The 18356-nt window shown below is 39.9% G+C and overlaps 1 protein-coding gene across 1 annotated transcript; it reads left to right on the forward strand.

The window, feature by feature from the left end:
- Positions 1-1368: 1368 nt before the first annotated feature.
- Positions 1369-16253, forward strand: rad54l (RAD54 like). The gene is made up of 17 exons (XM_088349325.1): positions 1369-1807; positions 1894-1974; positions 4347-4463; positions 4553-4613; positions 5795-5930; positions 6011-6080; positions 6963-7251; positions 7346-7470; positions 8956-9106; positions 9260-9386; positions 9474-9548; positions 9815-9945; positions 10011-10121; positions 10811-11013; positions 13547-13726; positions 13795-13958; positions 15970-16253. The coding sequence occupies exons 1-17, from the start codon at positions 1805-1807 to the stop codon at positions 16172-16174; spliced, it is 2229 nt and encodes a 742-aa protein (XP_088205451.1). The 5' UTR covers positions 1369-1804; the 3' UTR covers positions 16175-16253.
- Positions 16254-18356: the final 2103 nt, after the last annotated feature.

Here is an 18356-nt window from a genome sequence, read left to right on the forward strand (position 1 = left end):
CGGGCTGTGCATTCCACACCTAGGCCTTCAGTAAGGCATGTCATATATTTGTATATAATTTATATAGTGTATGTTTTGTGTATAGAGCACGGTCATGTGAATGTACCTTACAGGCACCCGTACCTGTCAGTATAAAAGGAAGTGCGGTAAGGCCTATAGGGAAGGACACGAACGCGGTCTATAAACACTGCCCTGCCAGAAATAAAAAATTCAAGACAAAGTCATACACCTCATCAAGATATTACAGTGCTTTGTCTTAATTAGTCCGACACTGAATCACTATTTTATGTCTATAAAACATTTACTGCAGCTACACCTGTGACACGTATAAAAAAGCATCAACACTAACCTTCAAAAATTCACCATTATTTTGGAATATAGCTGCAATATACTCAACAAAAATCATTTTCATTTGTGCACAAAATCCATCCTCTTTTCTTTCCCTAAAGAAGGTTTTTGTTGTAAAGATTATCCATGCGTTTCAGTTCCATCCAAAAATTATTTTCTATCGCCATCGAAGCTCATGCTGACAGTCAAGCTTGTCTTTTCACATTTCTGGCATTAGATTTTATTCAATTTAGGGCTGGAGAAGTCCGTTCTACAGAAGCAGTGGAAACAGGCATTTTTTTCTTCATCTTTTTGTTGTGATACTTCCGTTACCAACACTTAACCATTCTAGGTCGTGAAATCGCTAATGTTACCCATAGCCTTCTAAAAGGTTTGGCTAGGCCAAATCAAAATCTGATTGGCTAAACCAACAGCTTTATCGCCATTGATATTTTGTATCAGGGACTGCTGACCCAATTCTGAAGGTTCGGGGTAGATTTCTGACCCTGGCAACAAGTAAGAGCTGACATGTGTTTGATTAAGTGCTTGAATATAAAAACACACATCTGGAAGCAGCATGACCAGGGGAAAAGCTATGAAAGGAAGCTGACAGACAATTCGAAAATATTTAATATGTATTAATGAAAAAAAACAATCAACATCACATGATTCTAATATTTTTAGGCCAGCAGAGAAGGCAATTTAGTCCCTGACAGCTCACCACTGTCCTGTTGTCATTATTAGCATCTTCAATCACACATACATACGTACGTAAGCATGCACGCACGCACACGTGTGCGTGTGTATAAAATCAAAACAGTGTACAATGCTGACATCAAGCGGACAATTAGACCCTATCCCTGGACCTCCAAAAAATAGTATTTCATAGGTATAATTGTAATGTTGAATAATTAAATTCATCTCTAAAATTAATTCAATTTAAATTAAAATAAAATAAATCAGCTTTGATTGAATTATTAAATGTTTTCATTAATTCTTGGTTCCGTGTCTACGTCAGATTATGACTGTACCATTTCGGTTTGGTGATGGGGGTTTTCGGGATAAACCACTAAGCAAATCTTTCTAAAATTGATTGATTTCTCAAGGCAAATATTTTTTATATGTTTATATTATGATACAGTCACCAATAAAAACCACATTGTATCGACTTATGTATTTTGAAGACCTATAATTAAGCTAAACAGTAATCGTAGATTGGCTGTTTTTCCCTTTTGCACTTACCGTAGCTGTTTAGCGCGAAGTTTGTTGGTGTTGCGCCTGGTCAGCGCTGTTGTAGTTTCCTTAAATCAGTTGTGGTCACGCGTTATCAATAAAAAGTCGAAATGTTTATCCAATTTCGAGTTAAACTTTAATTTTGGGCCTCAAACGTCTCCTCCAAACCTTGTCATTGCGCCGACAACGATGCTGGCGGGCTAATTTGAGCCTGAAAAGCGACGACGTTAAGACACGAGAGAGTATGGTGAGCAGACAAATCAAAATATTGTGATGAAGTTGACCAAAAAAGCTCACATAATGTATTGATCTTTTTCATTTTTTACATCTCAGAGAAGAAGTTTGGCTCCCAGTCAGGTCGCCAAACGGAAACAAGGCGGAGATGACGAGGACGAAGATTGGACGCGTTCAGCAGTTAGTATGAATGGATGACTCTTTTATTTCGAACATAACTAAAGCAAAAACAAAACAACAAATCAAAAGAGAAAAAATAAGAAAATAAAACTTCATCAACAATTGTGTCTCACTGTTAGCTCTTCTGTGTATTTACATGTAAAAAAAACTCAGTTTCTTTATTATCATCAACATCATCACTACTTCCATCACTTTTTTACCATTATCATTGTTGCTATTTCCATACATTTACAGCATATTGTATAATTAGGGTATTATGATGACATAGTTCTCTTGGGTGTTCATGGTGAAACTGACTGCTATGTGGTGTGTGTTGTGCGGCATACAAGTATCTTTGGGCCTGCTACTTTAGAGGGTCCGCCCCTAGGCAGCAGGACCACCTTTTCTTGAGTGTCCTGATCCATGCATTAAAAAATAGAAGGTACGGGAGCTTGAGTCAGATGCCTCCAGCATCAAGCTCCCACTTGTCTGCCCTAACTATGAGATGTTCAGGACCTGTCTGTTTAGTGTTATTTTTAAGATGTATATCTATGTGATTGTATCCCCATTTATTTAGTTTTTGTTTGTTTTTCACCATCCTCACCAACATATTTATTCACCTCATAGTTTTATGTTTATACATATAGGGCCAGATTGTGATGGATTTGCATAATTTGATGGTGACCGTTATATAATAACTATGTTCAACAATAGCAATAAGCATAGACATATAGTTGATAATGATAACAATAAAATAATGGTCATGATAGTCGTAATAATAAAAAGCTTTAAAATTATTAGCTTGACCCATCCATAGATAAGTTTTCTGCTCACGTACATTATTTGGATACCAATAATACTACTAATAATAACAATAATAGTCACATAAATTTTATAATAATAATCATCATCATAACAGTTGTAATAATACCAGATTAATTTAGTTTTACCCATCTATTAACCATATAATGCTAGTAATCACTAAATATCATTCAGACACCAATAATGACAATAATAACAATTATTGTCGGTTTGCTTGTGAACAAACACAAAATAACACTTGCACAAAAGATTGATTAGAATTTCTGATGATTTGCGACGACCTGCATCAACGAAATGAATGACCGTTTGTCTGACTGAAGTATAACATAAAAACAAATTTGTTTAGGAATTTAAACCAGAAGACAAAGCATTAATTTAAATAACCGATGTTACAGTTGCTGTTTCGGTCCAAAAATTACCTTTTTTTTCTTAACTGCCCATAAGATTCAGATTTTTACTGTTATAAAGGTGAAACTCACGACTTTAATTCGCAATTCATTCTTATATAGATACCTTTTGGTTTAATTTAATATGGATTTTGTTGTTGCGCAGTATATAAAAGGTGTACTGCATAGATCAGTGTTTCCCAACCTTTTTTTTAAGACAAAACACACTTTTTTTTTCATTAAACAGGGCTCAGCAGATCCTTGGAAAGTCTTAAAAGGCATTGAATTCATTGTTCTAAAAACAAGGCCTTGATTTACATTTAAAATATCATCGATCCAATTTTCGAAAGTCATTTTTAAGATTTATTTTGGTTAGAACTGAAAAGATTTTGGAACATTTATCAATTGTCATTTTTTTATCAATTCACCGATTTACTTTTGTGGCAACATCGTACTGCACTTCCATGTCTAAAACTAAGAGTGCAATGTTTTTAGATGAAAAGTTTTCAACAGGACCAAAATGGGATTTAAAAATAACATAAACATATGTTTAAAGCTGCCTCTAATTCATCTGTTTTATTTGTTTTGTTTTTTTCAATTGTGGCTTTTTGTCGAATTGCTCTTAAATTATATTTCAAAGGGCAATAAAAAGTCTTGAACTTAACTTGCCTTTAGCTGTGGGAACCCTGTTAAAGCTCTTGTGGAGGGGTGTCTAAAGTTTCTTGTTTAAGATTAATAACAAATTCATATTTAAAATGGTGTTGCTCTTGTCAACTTGCAAAAATAAACCGTATGAATTAAAATACCGTGCTTTGACATTGTTGGGAACATTTCCATTGAGAAGCTTTTTGGTTTATTTTATAAACTATTAAAAGATATCTTTTTCATTCAGTTTTAATAGAGGTCATTTATTTTTAATTTGTTTGTTGCTAAAATTCTAATAACGTGCTAAATTAGCCATTGTTGATATGTAATGAATATAACAATTTACTCTGAACTATGGCTAAAAAACATTTTAAATTTGTGACTACCATATTTTGTCTCGAAAATAGTAGGAAAATTTGGTTGTGTTGCCTCTCTACCGCTTTGAAGTGCGTGATTTGCCTAGTTGTTTCTCAACTACAAATAATGCAAAGCATATATGCTGATTAATATCTGATGTTTTTGTGTTTTATTTATGTCCAGGAGAAAAAAAGATCCAAAATGAGCCAGGCGGAGATGCGACCGAGTCCCGTGTCGCCTTTCAGGAAGCCGCTGACGCAACTCAACGTTCGTCCTTTGTGCACCGATGCCAACAAACATGTGAGTATGCGCAATTGCCTGGCTTTAATCTGACACGAAGCTCACATGCGGACTTCTTCGTCAACTAATTGAGGATGTTCTCACTGCAGGAGGAGTTTATACGCCGAATCCTCTCCAAGCCGTTTAAGGTTCCCATCCCAAATTACACTGGTGAGTAGGGGTGGGACGAGTAAATTGATTCATGTATACATCTTGATTTTATTTTTGGCCATTTTTAAAACGGACATTTCTCCCTGAAATCGATTCTTGTGACGTTATATCCAATACATAAAAAAATTATATTTAATCATCTTACAGTGTTAACTGGGCAGCGCGGTGGTTAGCATGCGTGCGGCACTGTTCTGAGGTCATGGGTTAAAATCCAGCTACCAACCTTCCTGTGCGGAGTTTGCATGTTCTCCTCGTGCTTGCGAGGGTTTCCTCCGGGCACTCCGGTTTCCTCCCACAATCCAAAAACATGCATGTCAGGTTGATTGGCCAGTCCAAATTGTCCCTAGGTGTGAATGACCGAACGGATTGTCTGTCCCTGTGTGCCCTGCGACTGGCTGGCAAACAGTTCAGGGTGTCCCCTGCCCTCTACCCAGATGGCTGGGATGGGCTCCAGCACCCCCACGACCCTACTGAGGATAAGCGGTGCAGATAATGGATGGATGGATGGATACAGTGTTAACTGTAAATATAATTATTAAAGGACCACATTTGTGTTATGTTAACATTCCAGTTAATGACATTTTGTTGCCGTGAACCTGTTGCACAGTATACATGTTATGTTATAGTCTCATTGTCTAAGTTGAAATAAACATCAGCTTCCGGACTGACTGACACAGACTGATGTGCATTGTTTGAACATCATTCATGGTTTATTTTCCCAGTAGTGTATAATTTAAGTTGCTTATTTTTAAGGAAAGGAAATTAAATCCTAATCATCAATTATATCGAATCGCAACACTTGTAAAATGGTAATTACGGAGAATTGTAATATAAACCCGAGTATCTTGATACAATCGAATCGTTACCAAAGCAAATCGTCCAACCCCTAGTAGTGAGAAAGCATAAATGTGATTGTGAATCTATATTTGTCTTGCAACTTTTGTTCCTACAAAAACTTGGAGATATATCTATAAACAAATCAGTTTTCTTTTACAATAAGTCTTATTTAATTAATTTGAATTTAACTGATTGGTTGGTTACAACCAAACGTAAGTAATTTGGTCAGTGTCCCAATACTTATGTACTGTTAGCTTCAGCCGTTAGCATAACATGATTACACACGGAGCTCTGATAAAAATGGTTCTCTTTGACTGTGAGCTGAACCGCTGCTTTTTTTGCAGGCCCGCTGGGCATCCGGACTCTGGGACTGAAACGTTCGGGAGTGAGGCGGGCGCTTCACGACCCGTTCGCCGACGATGCCTTGGTTCTGTTTGAGCCGGTCACACTGAGCGCCCACGAGCAGCTCAAAACGGACAAGTAAGAGTGTTGTTGCATTTAATTTTTAGGCTCACTTTGTTGTTATTTGTCATTTTATCAGGCGAGTGTTGTTCCCTTAGGGAGAAACTTCCTGTTCATGTGGTTGTGGATCCTGTCTTGGGGAAGGTGCTCAGACCTCACCAAAGAGAGGTAATCTTCAAATATGACCTTAAAAAATTGCACAAAAGCTATATTAAAATGGGCACGATACATTCTGATTTTTTTGTGCTAATCATTCAGGGGGAAAAACACTATTTGAAACCATGTACAGGGGCCCCTTTATATATTAGATTAGTTCATTCCCGCTCGTATCTAGAATTTCTTGTATCTCGAACACATTTTCCACATAAGAAATAAATGAAAACCAATTACCTGTAATCCGTTCACAGCCTCCCAAAATCAAAATGACTATCGCTGAAGTTTCTTTTAATTCTCAAGGAACGGTAACAAGTGATTGCAATTTGGTCTGTTACTGCGGCAACCACCAATGACAACAACACAAGAAAATACATGTGTTGCAATCTTGCACTACTCTTAACAGTAGGGTTGGCCTGACGCTATTGTCTAGAAAAAAGGGCTCATATTTTACGCAAAGCAGCCATCATTCACGGTTTCTTTTGGCACAGTAGTAAATATGTGCTTGTCTTTGTTATCTCCATCTTGAATGGTCACATGAGCTGAAAACACATGACTCTGAGCAATACTGAAAACGATGCAATCAGGCTTTGAGTGTGCAAAGGCACAGCACCGACGGTGTTCTGCAGCTAAATGCGTCAAAATTCCCCACGCAGTTGGCGCCACGTGTGGAAAGATATGGACGGGAATTTGTTCTTTTATATGGCTGATTAGCTTGTGGCCTAAAATCCGGTGTGGCTTGTACAGCAATAAAATTGACTGGTTCTAGAATTTGAGCTTGCAGCTTTTATGATCAGGTGCGCTCTGTTGTCTGGAATTTACGTTAATTGTTACCGATAGAAAAACATCGTCCGACACAAATGACTTAGGGCGCTGAAGTCATCTTCCAAATTCCAGGGAGTAAAGTTCCTGTGGGACTGCGTGACGGGGCGGCGCATCCCCGGTTCCTTCGGCTGCATCATGGCCGACGAGATGGGCCTGGGCAAGACCCTGCAGTGCATCGCGCTGGTTTGGACGCTTTTGCGCCAGAGTCCCGACGCCAAACCCGAGATCGACAAGGCCATTGTGGTGTCGCCCTCCAGCCTGGTGCGCAATTGGTACAACGAGGTGGCCAAGTGGCTGGGGGCGCGAGTGGCGCCTGTCGCTATTGACGGAGGCTCCAAGGATGACATTGACCGGAAACTTGGTAACTCCGTTGCCATTACACAGTTTTGAGCGATGTAGCTTGCCGTGTTCGATTTGCATTTACCACACGTTCAATTTCTTTATTTTTTGCAAAGTGAACTTCACTTCCCAGCGCGGCATCCGCGTACCAACGCCAATTCTCATAATATCCTATGAAACGTTCCGGTTGCACGCTGAGGTTCTGCACAAGGGCCAAGTTGGACTCATCATATGCGACGAGGTATGTCTAGCTACCCCAAAAAGGATGACCATATTTGTGGCACAATAAGCAAGACATGGGCACATTACGATGTTAAACTGTGACGTGCTGTGATGTTTATGTCGATTGAGGCACAGATAAATAAAGGAACCTATGTCCCTATCATAATTAGATTGCCAGAGCAAGAAAAGATTATGTAAACTGGAGCATAGAAAATAAATGAAGTCCACTCTCTGCTCCTCTTGAATAAAAGCATCAATAAATAGGTTATTCTCCATTACGGGAAAACAAAGGCAATTCAACGATTAAAGAAAATAAAATAAAGGATGGCTCAACTAGCTGTTAGCGTCTTAAAGCCGTCACTTATTCAAATGTTTGGAGCTGAGGTGTGCGCTAAATCAGAATGCTTGCTCTCTGTTTCCCCCTTCTGCCGTGAGGCAAGAGAATTGCATGCCTCACTCTGCATCTCCAGAAACACAGCACAGTAATACATTACATACTGACTGGTTATAATATTATTCATATTGTTAAAATTCAGTGATTTTGAAAAGGGCAATCCCAAAATTTTGGAGTTAAATGAAAAATAACCTTAACACTGAGTACATAAAACCATACAATTATTTTAATTTCAATGTTTACGTGACAACTCCTGACTGAATATCACTGCTGTTAATTTTTTGATTGTGATCAGTTATCACCCTAAGCCGCTCTCTTAAGAAAAAGCTCGAACTTGTCATGAATAGAGCACATGAAGCTAAACGAAGAAGCGCTTGGCTACAGATTTACCCACCTGCCGCAACAGAATGCCAGTTTTAAGCGAGCTTAAGGCCCGAGCCCTTGTCAACAATGTTATCCTCATCTGGTAAACGAGAGGGTTAACGTTTGAAACAGCAGCTGACCTGGGGCAGGAGGATTCGCAATCCAGAACAAATCTGAAGTTTTTTACTCCCCAGCAGCCCATTTGGGTTAGCTATGGTTCCTCGTTTCATAGATCTATGGTCAGATCTGCCCATGGGAGTCTATGAGGAAGCAAACCAGATGCGGGTTCTACGGGTCGTTACCCCTTCCACAATTGAGTTACCCTTTCTTATTAATTAAACCTTATTTTGGTGGAAACAATTCTCACCCGGAATTAAAGCGCCACTCAATGCGTTAGACTTGCGGTGTATTCAGAGACCACACATTTACTCGGAGCTTTCAAAAATTCAGAGAACGTGCTTCTAGCTTCTGCATGTATATATTTTTCAAATATTTCATGAACTTGACAACTCGGTACTTCTCAAGCACAACTGAAAAAAACGAATCAAACAGTGGAAAAGTATGCACCCTGCAATTTTCAAGAGATGGGAGTGTCTGCAATATTTTGCTGTAAATCTAGCATGGGGGTTCGGCGCAAATACCAATTTGACTCTAGTGAGGGATTGGATTTACAAAATGGCCAAGGCTCCACAAGTTCTGTTCATGGTCGTCTTATTGTCCGAATCTCATGACTCGGCTCATGTGCAGGGCCACCGTCTGAAGAACTCAGACAACCAGACGTACCAGGCCCTGAACGCCATGCGGGCCCAGAGAAGGGTGCTGATATCGGGCACACCCATCCAGAATGACCTGCTGGAGTACTTCAGCCTGGTGCATTTTGTCAACGCCGGCATTCTGGGTAAGTGTTCGTGTGCACTTCAAGGGAAATGGAAACATCAGGAAGAGCTGGAGTTTCCGTGACCTTGGAGAACAGTTTTGTTGGACCAGTCACCAGTTCAGTTTTAGATTGTGCCACCTCAAGTGTTGGGGAATATTATCTGTGTCCTGCCAGGTACCGCTCAGGAGTTTAAGAAGCGATTTGAGCTTCCCATCCTTAAAGGTCGTGACGCCGATGCTAGTGATAAAGACCGGCGAGAAGGAGAGGAAAAACTCAAGGAGCTCATCGGCATCGTCAACAGGTTGTTTTTTTATTTATTTGTATTCCGGTCCACTCCCGTCCTCTATTTTTTGTTTTAAATGGAACCACCTTTGTTGTGTGTGTGCAGGTGTTTAATCAGGAGAACATCCGACATCCTCTCCAAGTATCTGCCTGTGAAGATCGAGCAGGTGGTCTTCTGCAGGTAGGTGCCATTCAGCATCACAGAGTGCTGTTTTTTTTAGAATTTTTACCCGTTGACTTTGATTTATGAGAGAATCCAATTGTGCTTGAGTTTAACTACTTGGAATTGTACAGTTAGACATTTTTCCTCAGAGCTCAGCATTTTAAATGTAGTATGCCAATTACAGTGAGAGGGGAAGCAGTGATACAACAGACCAGAAAACATGTTTTGGTCAAGCTAATGGAAAAGTTCTGAATGAAGTATCAAGTCAAGCTGTCTCCGAGCAGGTTGACGGCGCTGCAGACGGAGCTGTACAAGCGCTTCCTGCGGCAGGCTAAACCCGTGGAGGCTCTTCAAGCTGGAAAAATCAGCGTTTCCTCCCTCTCGTCCATCACCTCCCTCAAGAAACTCTGCAACCGTGAGATCCTTCGTTTTTCTATTGAGAACTGAAGCTCTGGTTCAAACGCTCTCGTTATGCCTTAGACCCCGCTCTGGTCCACGACAAGTGCGTGCAAGGTGAGGAAGGTTTCCGAGGCGCCTTGGAGCTTTTCCCTGCCGGCTACTCTTTGAAGAATGCGGAGCCGCAATTGTCAGGTGAGGCAACAGCCGTGTCCATTATAATAATGTCCATACAACAATAAACGGTTGTAATTTTTGGAATGCATTCAGATAAGATGATACCAGAGTGCTGGTGTTCAGACTTTGCTTTGATTTTGTGTTCTTTGTGTGTTCAAGAGTCCGAAAAAGGGAGTTAAGATTTTCTTCTTGCTAATGTTTTGAGTGCTTTTAGAGCTCGAGAGAGCGAGTGTTGTAATATTGAATGTTGTAGTGCTGCAACAACAAATTGACAAAATTGATTAAAATTAATGATTAAAAGCGTTGGCAACTAATTAGATCATGGAGTATCACGTGATTTTTGAGACACCAAGCACGTTAAATCAATGCAAATTAGAGTGCACACTATTCCATTGTGACCCTGGGAAGTAGTACTGCTGGGCGCCAAGACAGTTTTGTATATGGTAAATTTATAACATGCATCCAAACTTGTAATTCTTTTTAGATATGAATATTTTGCGCGTTATATTTGAATAAATATGCTGTTTGATTGCTAATGTTTAATAATAAGCATCAGCTTAAGGTATTTTACATTAAAAACCTAAATTCCTACCCTCAACTTTACTATGTAGGACATTACCAAACCCTCAATTTTCAAAATCAAAACAGGAATTATATTAGTCACTTCACAACCCAAGGTGACCCTACGCGCCCTGTTCCCATTGCAGGCAAAATGTTGGTCTTGGACTTGATCCTGGCTGTGACACGGAGCACCACCAGCGACAAGGTGGTGCTGGTCTCCAACTACACCCAAACTCTAGACATTTTTGAGAAGCTTTGCTATGCCCGAAGGTATCCCTACGTGCGACTGGACGGCACCATGTCCATCAAGAAGAGGGCCAAGATTGTGGAGAGATTCAACAGTCCTGACGTGAGTGGCGGGGAAAGAAAGATTAAAAAAATACCCTGACAACAACATAAATATACACATATTCTGTGCTAAGGACTGCTATGAATGTCAAATCGATTTTTAAGCTAGATGTGAACAGTGTTGGGCGCATTACTGGAGGAAAAAAAGTACTAGTTACTTAATTTATCATTTTAGTAATTTCATTACCCCCCCCCAGATTTCTGACACTCAAAATTAGCGCGTTATTCCAAAACTAACATACTCTCGTTGAAGCCGAACGCCTACTTAAATATAGCCACATAATAAAGAAATAGAGAAAAAGGTGTCCACCAACTTTTGGAAGTTGTGAATCTTTCATATTTCTTGGTTTGTGCGATCTTGAGAGATGCACAAGAACACCTAGCCGAGACAGTCAATATCCATTTTGTCTCTTGGATTTCTTCCTCCATTGCTGGGTACTGTCCAAGATGTTCATTTTTTTCCCCAGGTATGGTGAATTGCAAAAATAATTTTCCAAATACAAACAATTCAGCACTTTTTTTTTTACTGCAAATTCAGTTTTCACGTTTGCCCATATAGGTTCCCCACCCCTGTTATATACTGTAGGGAGAATATCAGTAGTGGGAATTATTCATACACTGTGCCACCATAACTGTATTTTGCTGTATTTGTTAGGGCCACATAAACTAGAGGTCGACTGATTTAAGGGCAGGCCTGCATTTATTTATTTATTTATTCATTGGCCTAATAGATGTATTAAAAACAGGGTTGTTTAGGCTTACATGTAAATTAGTCATGTCAGTTGTGTTGAAATTCTGATTTATTTACTGTAAGGTTTCAAGAAGCCATTTTAGTTTCTATTTACCTTTTATAAGAGTTGCTGCTAAGCCTGGTATTATTTCTTTCACTATTCTTACGAATGAGATAGGTTCCGGACGATTGTTCGTAAGTTGAAATTCTTCGTAAGTTGCTTCAGTGCTATATTTTGAATGTTTAAGGTTTATATAAGTATGTTTAAGGATTGTATAAATAACCAGTATTGTTTTGTACAAAACATTTCATAAAATAATATACTCTATAAAGATAAATAAAGTTTAATTTACTTTACTTTTGGAAGATAAGCTTCAAGAGGTCCTTCTCCATGTTGGAGAGTGGCTGAAAAAAAGCGATCCAACCATTTTCTTAACCGCATCAAGCTTTCTTATTCCACTTTCATTTCAAAAGAAACGGCTCGCATCTTCTTTATACTTTACACCAACCATATTGAACGGATGCACGAGATATTGAACAATAAAAATGTCAAAGTTCTTAGCGTGCTGGAGATAGTATAGACATAGTATAGACAGTATAGAATGTTTACACACAAACTAGGATTTTTTTTTCTTTCGGCTGGATGCTGAGTTACCTCTCACAGCGCCACACACCGGTAGTGGCGGAAAGAGGCACTACAGCTATAGTAATGTCCTGTATTCTGAAAAAGGTGCTCATAATACAAAACCTAACTTGATGCAAAGTCTGCATATTTTTCGACATCCCGGAAAAAAAGATCGCATCTACCGCTTTAGTGAAGTCGAATGGTCTTAATTAAATAGGGAAGCGTCTGTATTAGTCTTGTAAGGTTTATGGAAATTTTAATAGTTACTGTAAAGGTTTGAGAGAGATATTCAAGTTTTATTTAAATTATAAATTATTTAAAAATTTTTACACTCATTTTTAAGCTTTGAAGGCAAATGAATATCGGCTCCAAGTATCAGTTATCAGCTTCCTCTCGCTTCTTAAAATCGGTATCGTCCCTGAAAAACCCATATTGGTCGATCCTTGTTATAGATCTAGGGTTAAATAATACATTACGAGCAATGGACGGATTAGATGAACTGTTTTTAAATCTCCTCAGTGAAGCGTTACAATTCTCGTTCCCCCAAAAAAGTAATCGCACTCCGGGAACGCGGATGCAAAACGTTTGAGGGAAAACAAGGTACTGTTAAGAAATAAATATATTAAAAATGTAACCTTTACCAAATTGTTCAAACTAGTTATCTGACTCCATTAACCAAACATAACCTTCATTCACCTAACAATGCATGCTCGTTTCTTTTTGTGAAAAGACGGCCAAGAGACCGGCATTTCCACACGGGGGCAGATTTAATTTCTTAAATAATTTTAACTTGGTGAAATCCATCGAATTAGCCGAATTCGTGTCGAGCCTCCTCTCTCGTTCTCCCTTGATCTTCTCCGATCTTCTGAAGTTCTTCTCTCGACCCACATCTCTCTCCCAAGCTGGCGTGTCGGCTCCTCCCGTGGGTGGGCCAGAGACTCACCACGTGGACTCCACCTCGTCTCCTTGATGTCTGGACCCCGAGCTATTATCAAATTAGTGCCTGGGCTTCTCCGTCAGAGTCCTGTTATCAGCAGAACTAAACAAAACATTAGCATTCGGAACGGCGTTCTCTGTGAAAAATCTTCATTGCATTCAATAAATGTAACTTGTATAAAATCCTTTATAGTCAAATGTATAAAATCCTTCAGTACAAAAAGGAAGGGGTTTATGTCACAGAACGGCGAGTTCATCTTCATGCTGAGCAGCAAGGCGGGCGGTTGCGGCCTCAACCTGATCGGCGCCAACCGGCTGGTGATGTTCGACCCCGACTGGAATCCGGCTAACGACGAGCAGGCCATGGCGCGGGTGTGGCGGGACGGACAGAAGAAGACCTGCTACGTCTACAGGCTGCTGTCGGTGAGTCGGCAGTCGCCAATCGATTCTTTGTGTTTTGAGGAACGGTTCATGAGGCCCTGCGGGTGCAGACGGGCACCATCGAGGAGAAGATCCTGCAGCGGCAGGCGCACAAAAAAGCGCTGAGCAGCTGCGTGGTGGACGAGGAACAGGACGTGGAGAGACATTTCTCGCTCGGGGAACTTCGGGAACTCTTCGCGCTCAACGGCGAGACGGCAAGCGACACGCACGACAAGTGAGAGTTTGTTTTTCTGCCGCGGATGGCCAAAGACGACCGTCGATAGTTATTTCACTCGGTAGAATTATTCATGAACAAATGACTTCCAATTTTGACTAGGATGTAAAAAAACAGCGGTATAAAAAGCCAGTTCAAATTCATGGTGCTTAAAATTATTTGATACATTTCTGTTAAGTGTATTATTTGTCCAGTAGATGTCGCTGTATTGTGTTGAGCAGGGGTGTCAGACAGGCGGCCTGTGAGCCGGATCGGGCCCGTTTGACAAGGCTCAGAGAAGCGCAAGAGAAAAACAAGCTGCAGGTTGTCGAGTTGATGTTGCCAAAGCCAGGTGCCACTTACAAAGACGCTGTACTTGTATTTCTTTCTTTCTCTCTCTCCCGCTTCCTCCCTTTTTCTCTCTCTCTTTGTCTCTTTTTCTCTTTCTTTATTCCTCTTTGTCTCTTTCTCTCACTGTGTCTTTTTCCCTTTTTTGCTCTCTTCCTTTTTTCTCTCTCTTTCTCTCTTTTAGTTTCCTCTTCTCTCTTTCTCTTTTCTCTCCTTCTCTCTTTCTGTTTCTTCCCCCCTCTCAATATTTCTTTTTTTTTTCTTTCTCACGTTCTTTCTTTCTCTCTCTTTCTCTCGCTCTTTCTCCCTTTTTCTTTCACTCTCTCTTTCTGTCTCTTTTTCTCTTTGTTCCTCGTTGTCTCTTTCTCTCACTGTGTCTTTTTACCTTCTTTTGCTCTCTCTTCCTTTTTCCTTTCCTCTCTCTTGCTCTCCTCTCTATTTCTCTTTGGAATTATTTTTCTTTCTTTCCCCCTCTCACTATTTCTCTTTCTATTTCTTTTGTTTCTCACGTATTCTTTCTCTCTTTGTCTTTCTCCCTTTCTCTCTTTCTTTGTCCCACCATCTCTCTCTTTTTCTCTCAATCCCTTATCTCTTTCTGTTTCCTTTTTTTTTTTTCAAATCTTCGAGTCTGGCCCCCAAGAGAACTTTTTTGTATCGTGTGGCCTTCCGAGTTAAAATGAGTTTGACACCCCTGGTGTAGAGAAACCGATAACGAGCTAGGAAGAATTCATTCTATGGAGACCGAAAGTGACCAAACCAGACATGATTCCTTTTTACTTTTTTGCCGAGCCCATCACAAATGTTTTTCACTTTAATCTGTCTATAGTGCAGTGGTTAGCATATTCGCCTAACTTGCGAAAGGTCCCCGGTTCGAGACCGGGTGGGAACATTTGTTACCCTGTAGAGGGACAGACACTGCCAGGCTGTACTTGCCCAAGACACACTACGGGAAGTGGTTCACCTACAACCCTAGTGGTTAAGGGATCCAACCAACCACGTATTTGATTAAAACGACACTAGTCAATTTGCATGGCCCAGTCTCAAAGGGCTGCACAGACCACAGATTATTGCAAATTTCAGACTATTATTACACCATCCCCTGATCCAAAACCTACATAAGGGCAAGGAAAAACTCAAAAACCTCAACATGAGGAAAATTTTGAGAAGGGACCGCACATGAGGTAAGGATGACCGGGCTGCACTATAACCTCACTTCAAACAAATTGATGTAGCGGTCATGAAAAAAAATGTTCTTTTATAGTATGCAGAATATCCGAAATAAAACATCGTATGATAATAACCAAAAAGGCTGCTATCTTAATGCTATCAAATGCAGCTTCATGTGCTAATACAAATGAGCAAAGATCCTGTTTTAGCCAATCACAATGACAATTTGAATTGTCTTTTATGTCCACGGGGAAATTGTTTATAAAGAAATTAGATGTAGCACTCAAGGATAGACACTCAATAAAGACTTCAAAGAAAAATAAGACAATGTCAGGATAAATAGGCAAAAACCTTTACAAGTCAGTACATGGAGACTGATGACCTCAATTGTAAGTTTATCGGAACTAAAGTGCAATGAAAAGTAGTGCAATAGCATTTAGGAGCAACTTAGCTCAGTGCTAAATAGATGCAGACGAATCAGAGTGAGCACGCCTGACTCGAAGCCATTCCATCTCAGGTTCCGCTGTCGGCGCTGCATCAACGGCATCCAGTCTCGTCCCCCCGCGGCCGAATCCGACTGCACCAGCGACCTGTCTCAGTGGCACCACTGCTGGGACAAGAAAGGACTAAGGGACCAAGTCCTGAAGGCCTGCTGGGACGCCGCCTCCGTCTCCTTCGTTTTCCACCAGCGCTCGCATGAAGACCAAAGGGGCCTTGTGTGACACCTATTTATTACGGAATTCTTTCTTTTTTTTTTTGCTTTGATAAAAATAATAAAGTTTGTTATTGCCTCTGTTTCAACAGTAGTGTCGTTTTGCTTAAATTGTACCTGTGACTTAGTGGTTTTGGGTGGAGAAAACAAAAATCTAGTCTCCGATGGATCCATGAAATTTCTGGTGTGATAAAAATTCTGCATTCTTCTCACAGGATTAAGAATAACTGTCTACTAGATTACTGGAACAGTTCAAAGATCAGTTGCAGATATAAAGCACTGGAACGGTAGATACTGTCTATGCTAGTCGTTAACAAGTGTTCTGTCAATAATTAGTCATGATTAGATAATGTCTTTTTTATAACTTCATTTATTTAATCATAGTTATTTTACTTTAGTTCTATTTTATTTTGTAATCTGTGGTGTAGAGCAAATAATCACAGCACAACAATGACTTCCACCTTCTTTGTTTCAAATAACTCACTTTGGAATGGCTGGAACGACGCGGGCCTGCACTGCGGCCTCGAGGTGAGCATGTGGGCTATATGTTGCGACCATCCGGAGCACGAGACCAAATCTCTCCACCATGCAAGTAAGATGACGGCTTTAGATTTAACTCCATGCTTGCTGGTTCTTAGGAATGAGCAGTTTTTCCTGTTCAAGGGAATCTCCCCAAATCGACAAGCATTATAGCGGGAAACTTTCTTTTTGTGCTAGTAACTTCCAGACTTGCAGCGGCAGAAAACTCCCATAATCTCCGGCGCTTCCCCCCTTTTTTTAAAATCATTAATTTTCTGTGTTAATAAATTGTGTGTTCAGTTTCAATCTTACTGGTTTATCGAATAGATTTTCTCGGGATTAGTAATTCATATCAGAACTCAAAGTAATCCCGTAATTTATTTATTTTATCAGTGTAGGAAACTCGGGGATCCTTCAGTGAAAAAAAAGATTTATGGGAGAACACAAGCAACCCCTAGGCGTAAATTTGTTTCTGATTGCAGTAAAGAATAATTTGTTTCAACCCTATCAATTTTTAAAATCAAAGCTATAACAATCCCTACAGTGGCATTAAGCAACAATGTTGGGTATGTCATCTTAATTCTTTGATTGGAATACCAAGAGAGAAAATATCAATTTTAGCTTGTGAGAATTGTAAACAAGCACATTCCTGAGTGCCAGCGCAGAAGATCACAACAAGCAAAGTCAAGCTTTCCTACCCGTTAACAAATACAATTGATTTCCTCAGGCAAAGCTCGACTAAGTCTTCCCTCAAAGGTGACAGACTATTGTCAGTAGGACTGTGCTCTATTCAACTGTGGGATCTGTTTTAAGTGACACTGTGTAACACTTGACCACTAGATGTCATTGTATTTTTGTAGTTCCACAAAAAACGAGCACTGCAGAGCACAAGGCAGAATAAAACCTGTGGAGACTTAAAATGACCAATTCACACAATTTTTTTTCTCATTTTTTTGCCCAGCAATGTTTTTAAAGGGCACCCTCAGAAGCAAGATGTGTTTAGGTGAGCCTGATGTCATGTAAACCAAATACACATTTCTTGATCTAAGAATATTTAGAAACCTGCACATTTATATGATAGTGTATGGATTTTTCTTATTATTCAAATCAATATCGTTTAATGAATAAAGTTGCTAGATAATACACAATGTCCCTTTAATGTTTAATATTATATTAAATTTACAAAATTGCAGCATGTTAGCGCGTGTGCGGCACAGTTCTAAAGTCATGAGATCGATCTTTCCTGTGTGGAGTTTGCATGTTCTCCCTGTGATTGTGTGGGTTTCTTCCCACATTCCAAAAACATGCATGTCAAGTTGATTGGCCGGTTTAAATGGTCCCTAGGTGTGAGTGAGCGAGTGAGTTGTCTGTCTCGGTGTGCCGTGCGACTGGCTGGCAACCAGTTCAGGGTGTCTTCTGCCCACTTCCCAAAGATAGCTAGGATTTGCTCCAGCACCCTGCGACCCGACTGAGGATAAGCGGTGAAGATAATAGATGGATAGATTTACTATCAGCTGATGTCTGCTCTTTTGTATAGAAATGACGGTAACCAACCTCAGTCTTCACAATTGGCATTGCTACATCAATTACAGGAGCTTATTTATGCCCAAAATATTCTATAATAAAACCTTTGAAGGAACTGCTCATCTCCAGCTCTTATTGTGACCGGTCTC

The sequence above is a fragment of the Urocampus carinirostris genome, chromosome 12, assembly GCF_059441175.1.
Source record: "Urocampus carinirostris isolate Australia breed hairy pipefish chromosome 12, RoL_Ucar_1.0, whole genome shotgun sequence".
Lineage (NCBI taxonomy): Eukaryota > Metazoa > Chordata > Actinopteri > Syngnathiformes > Syngnathidae > Urocampus > Urocampus carinirostris.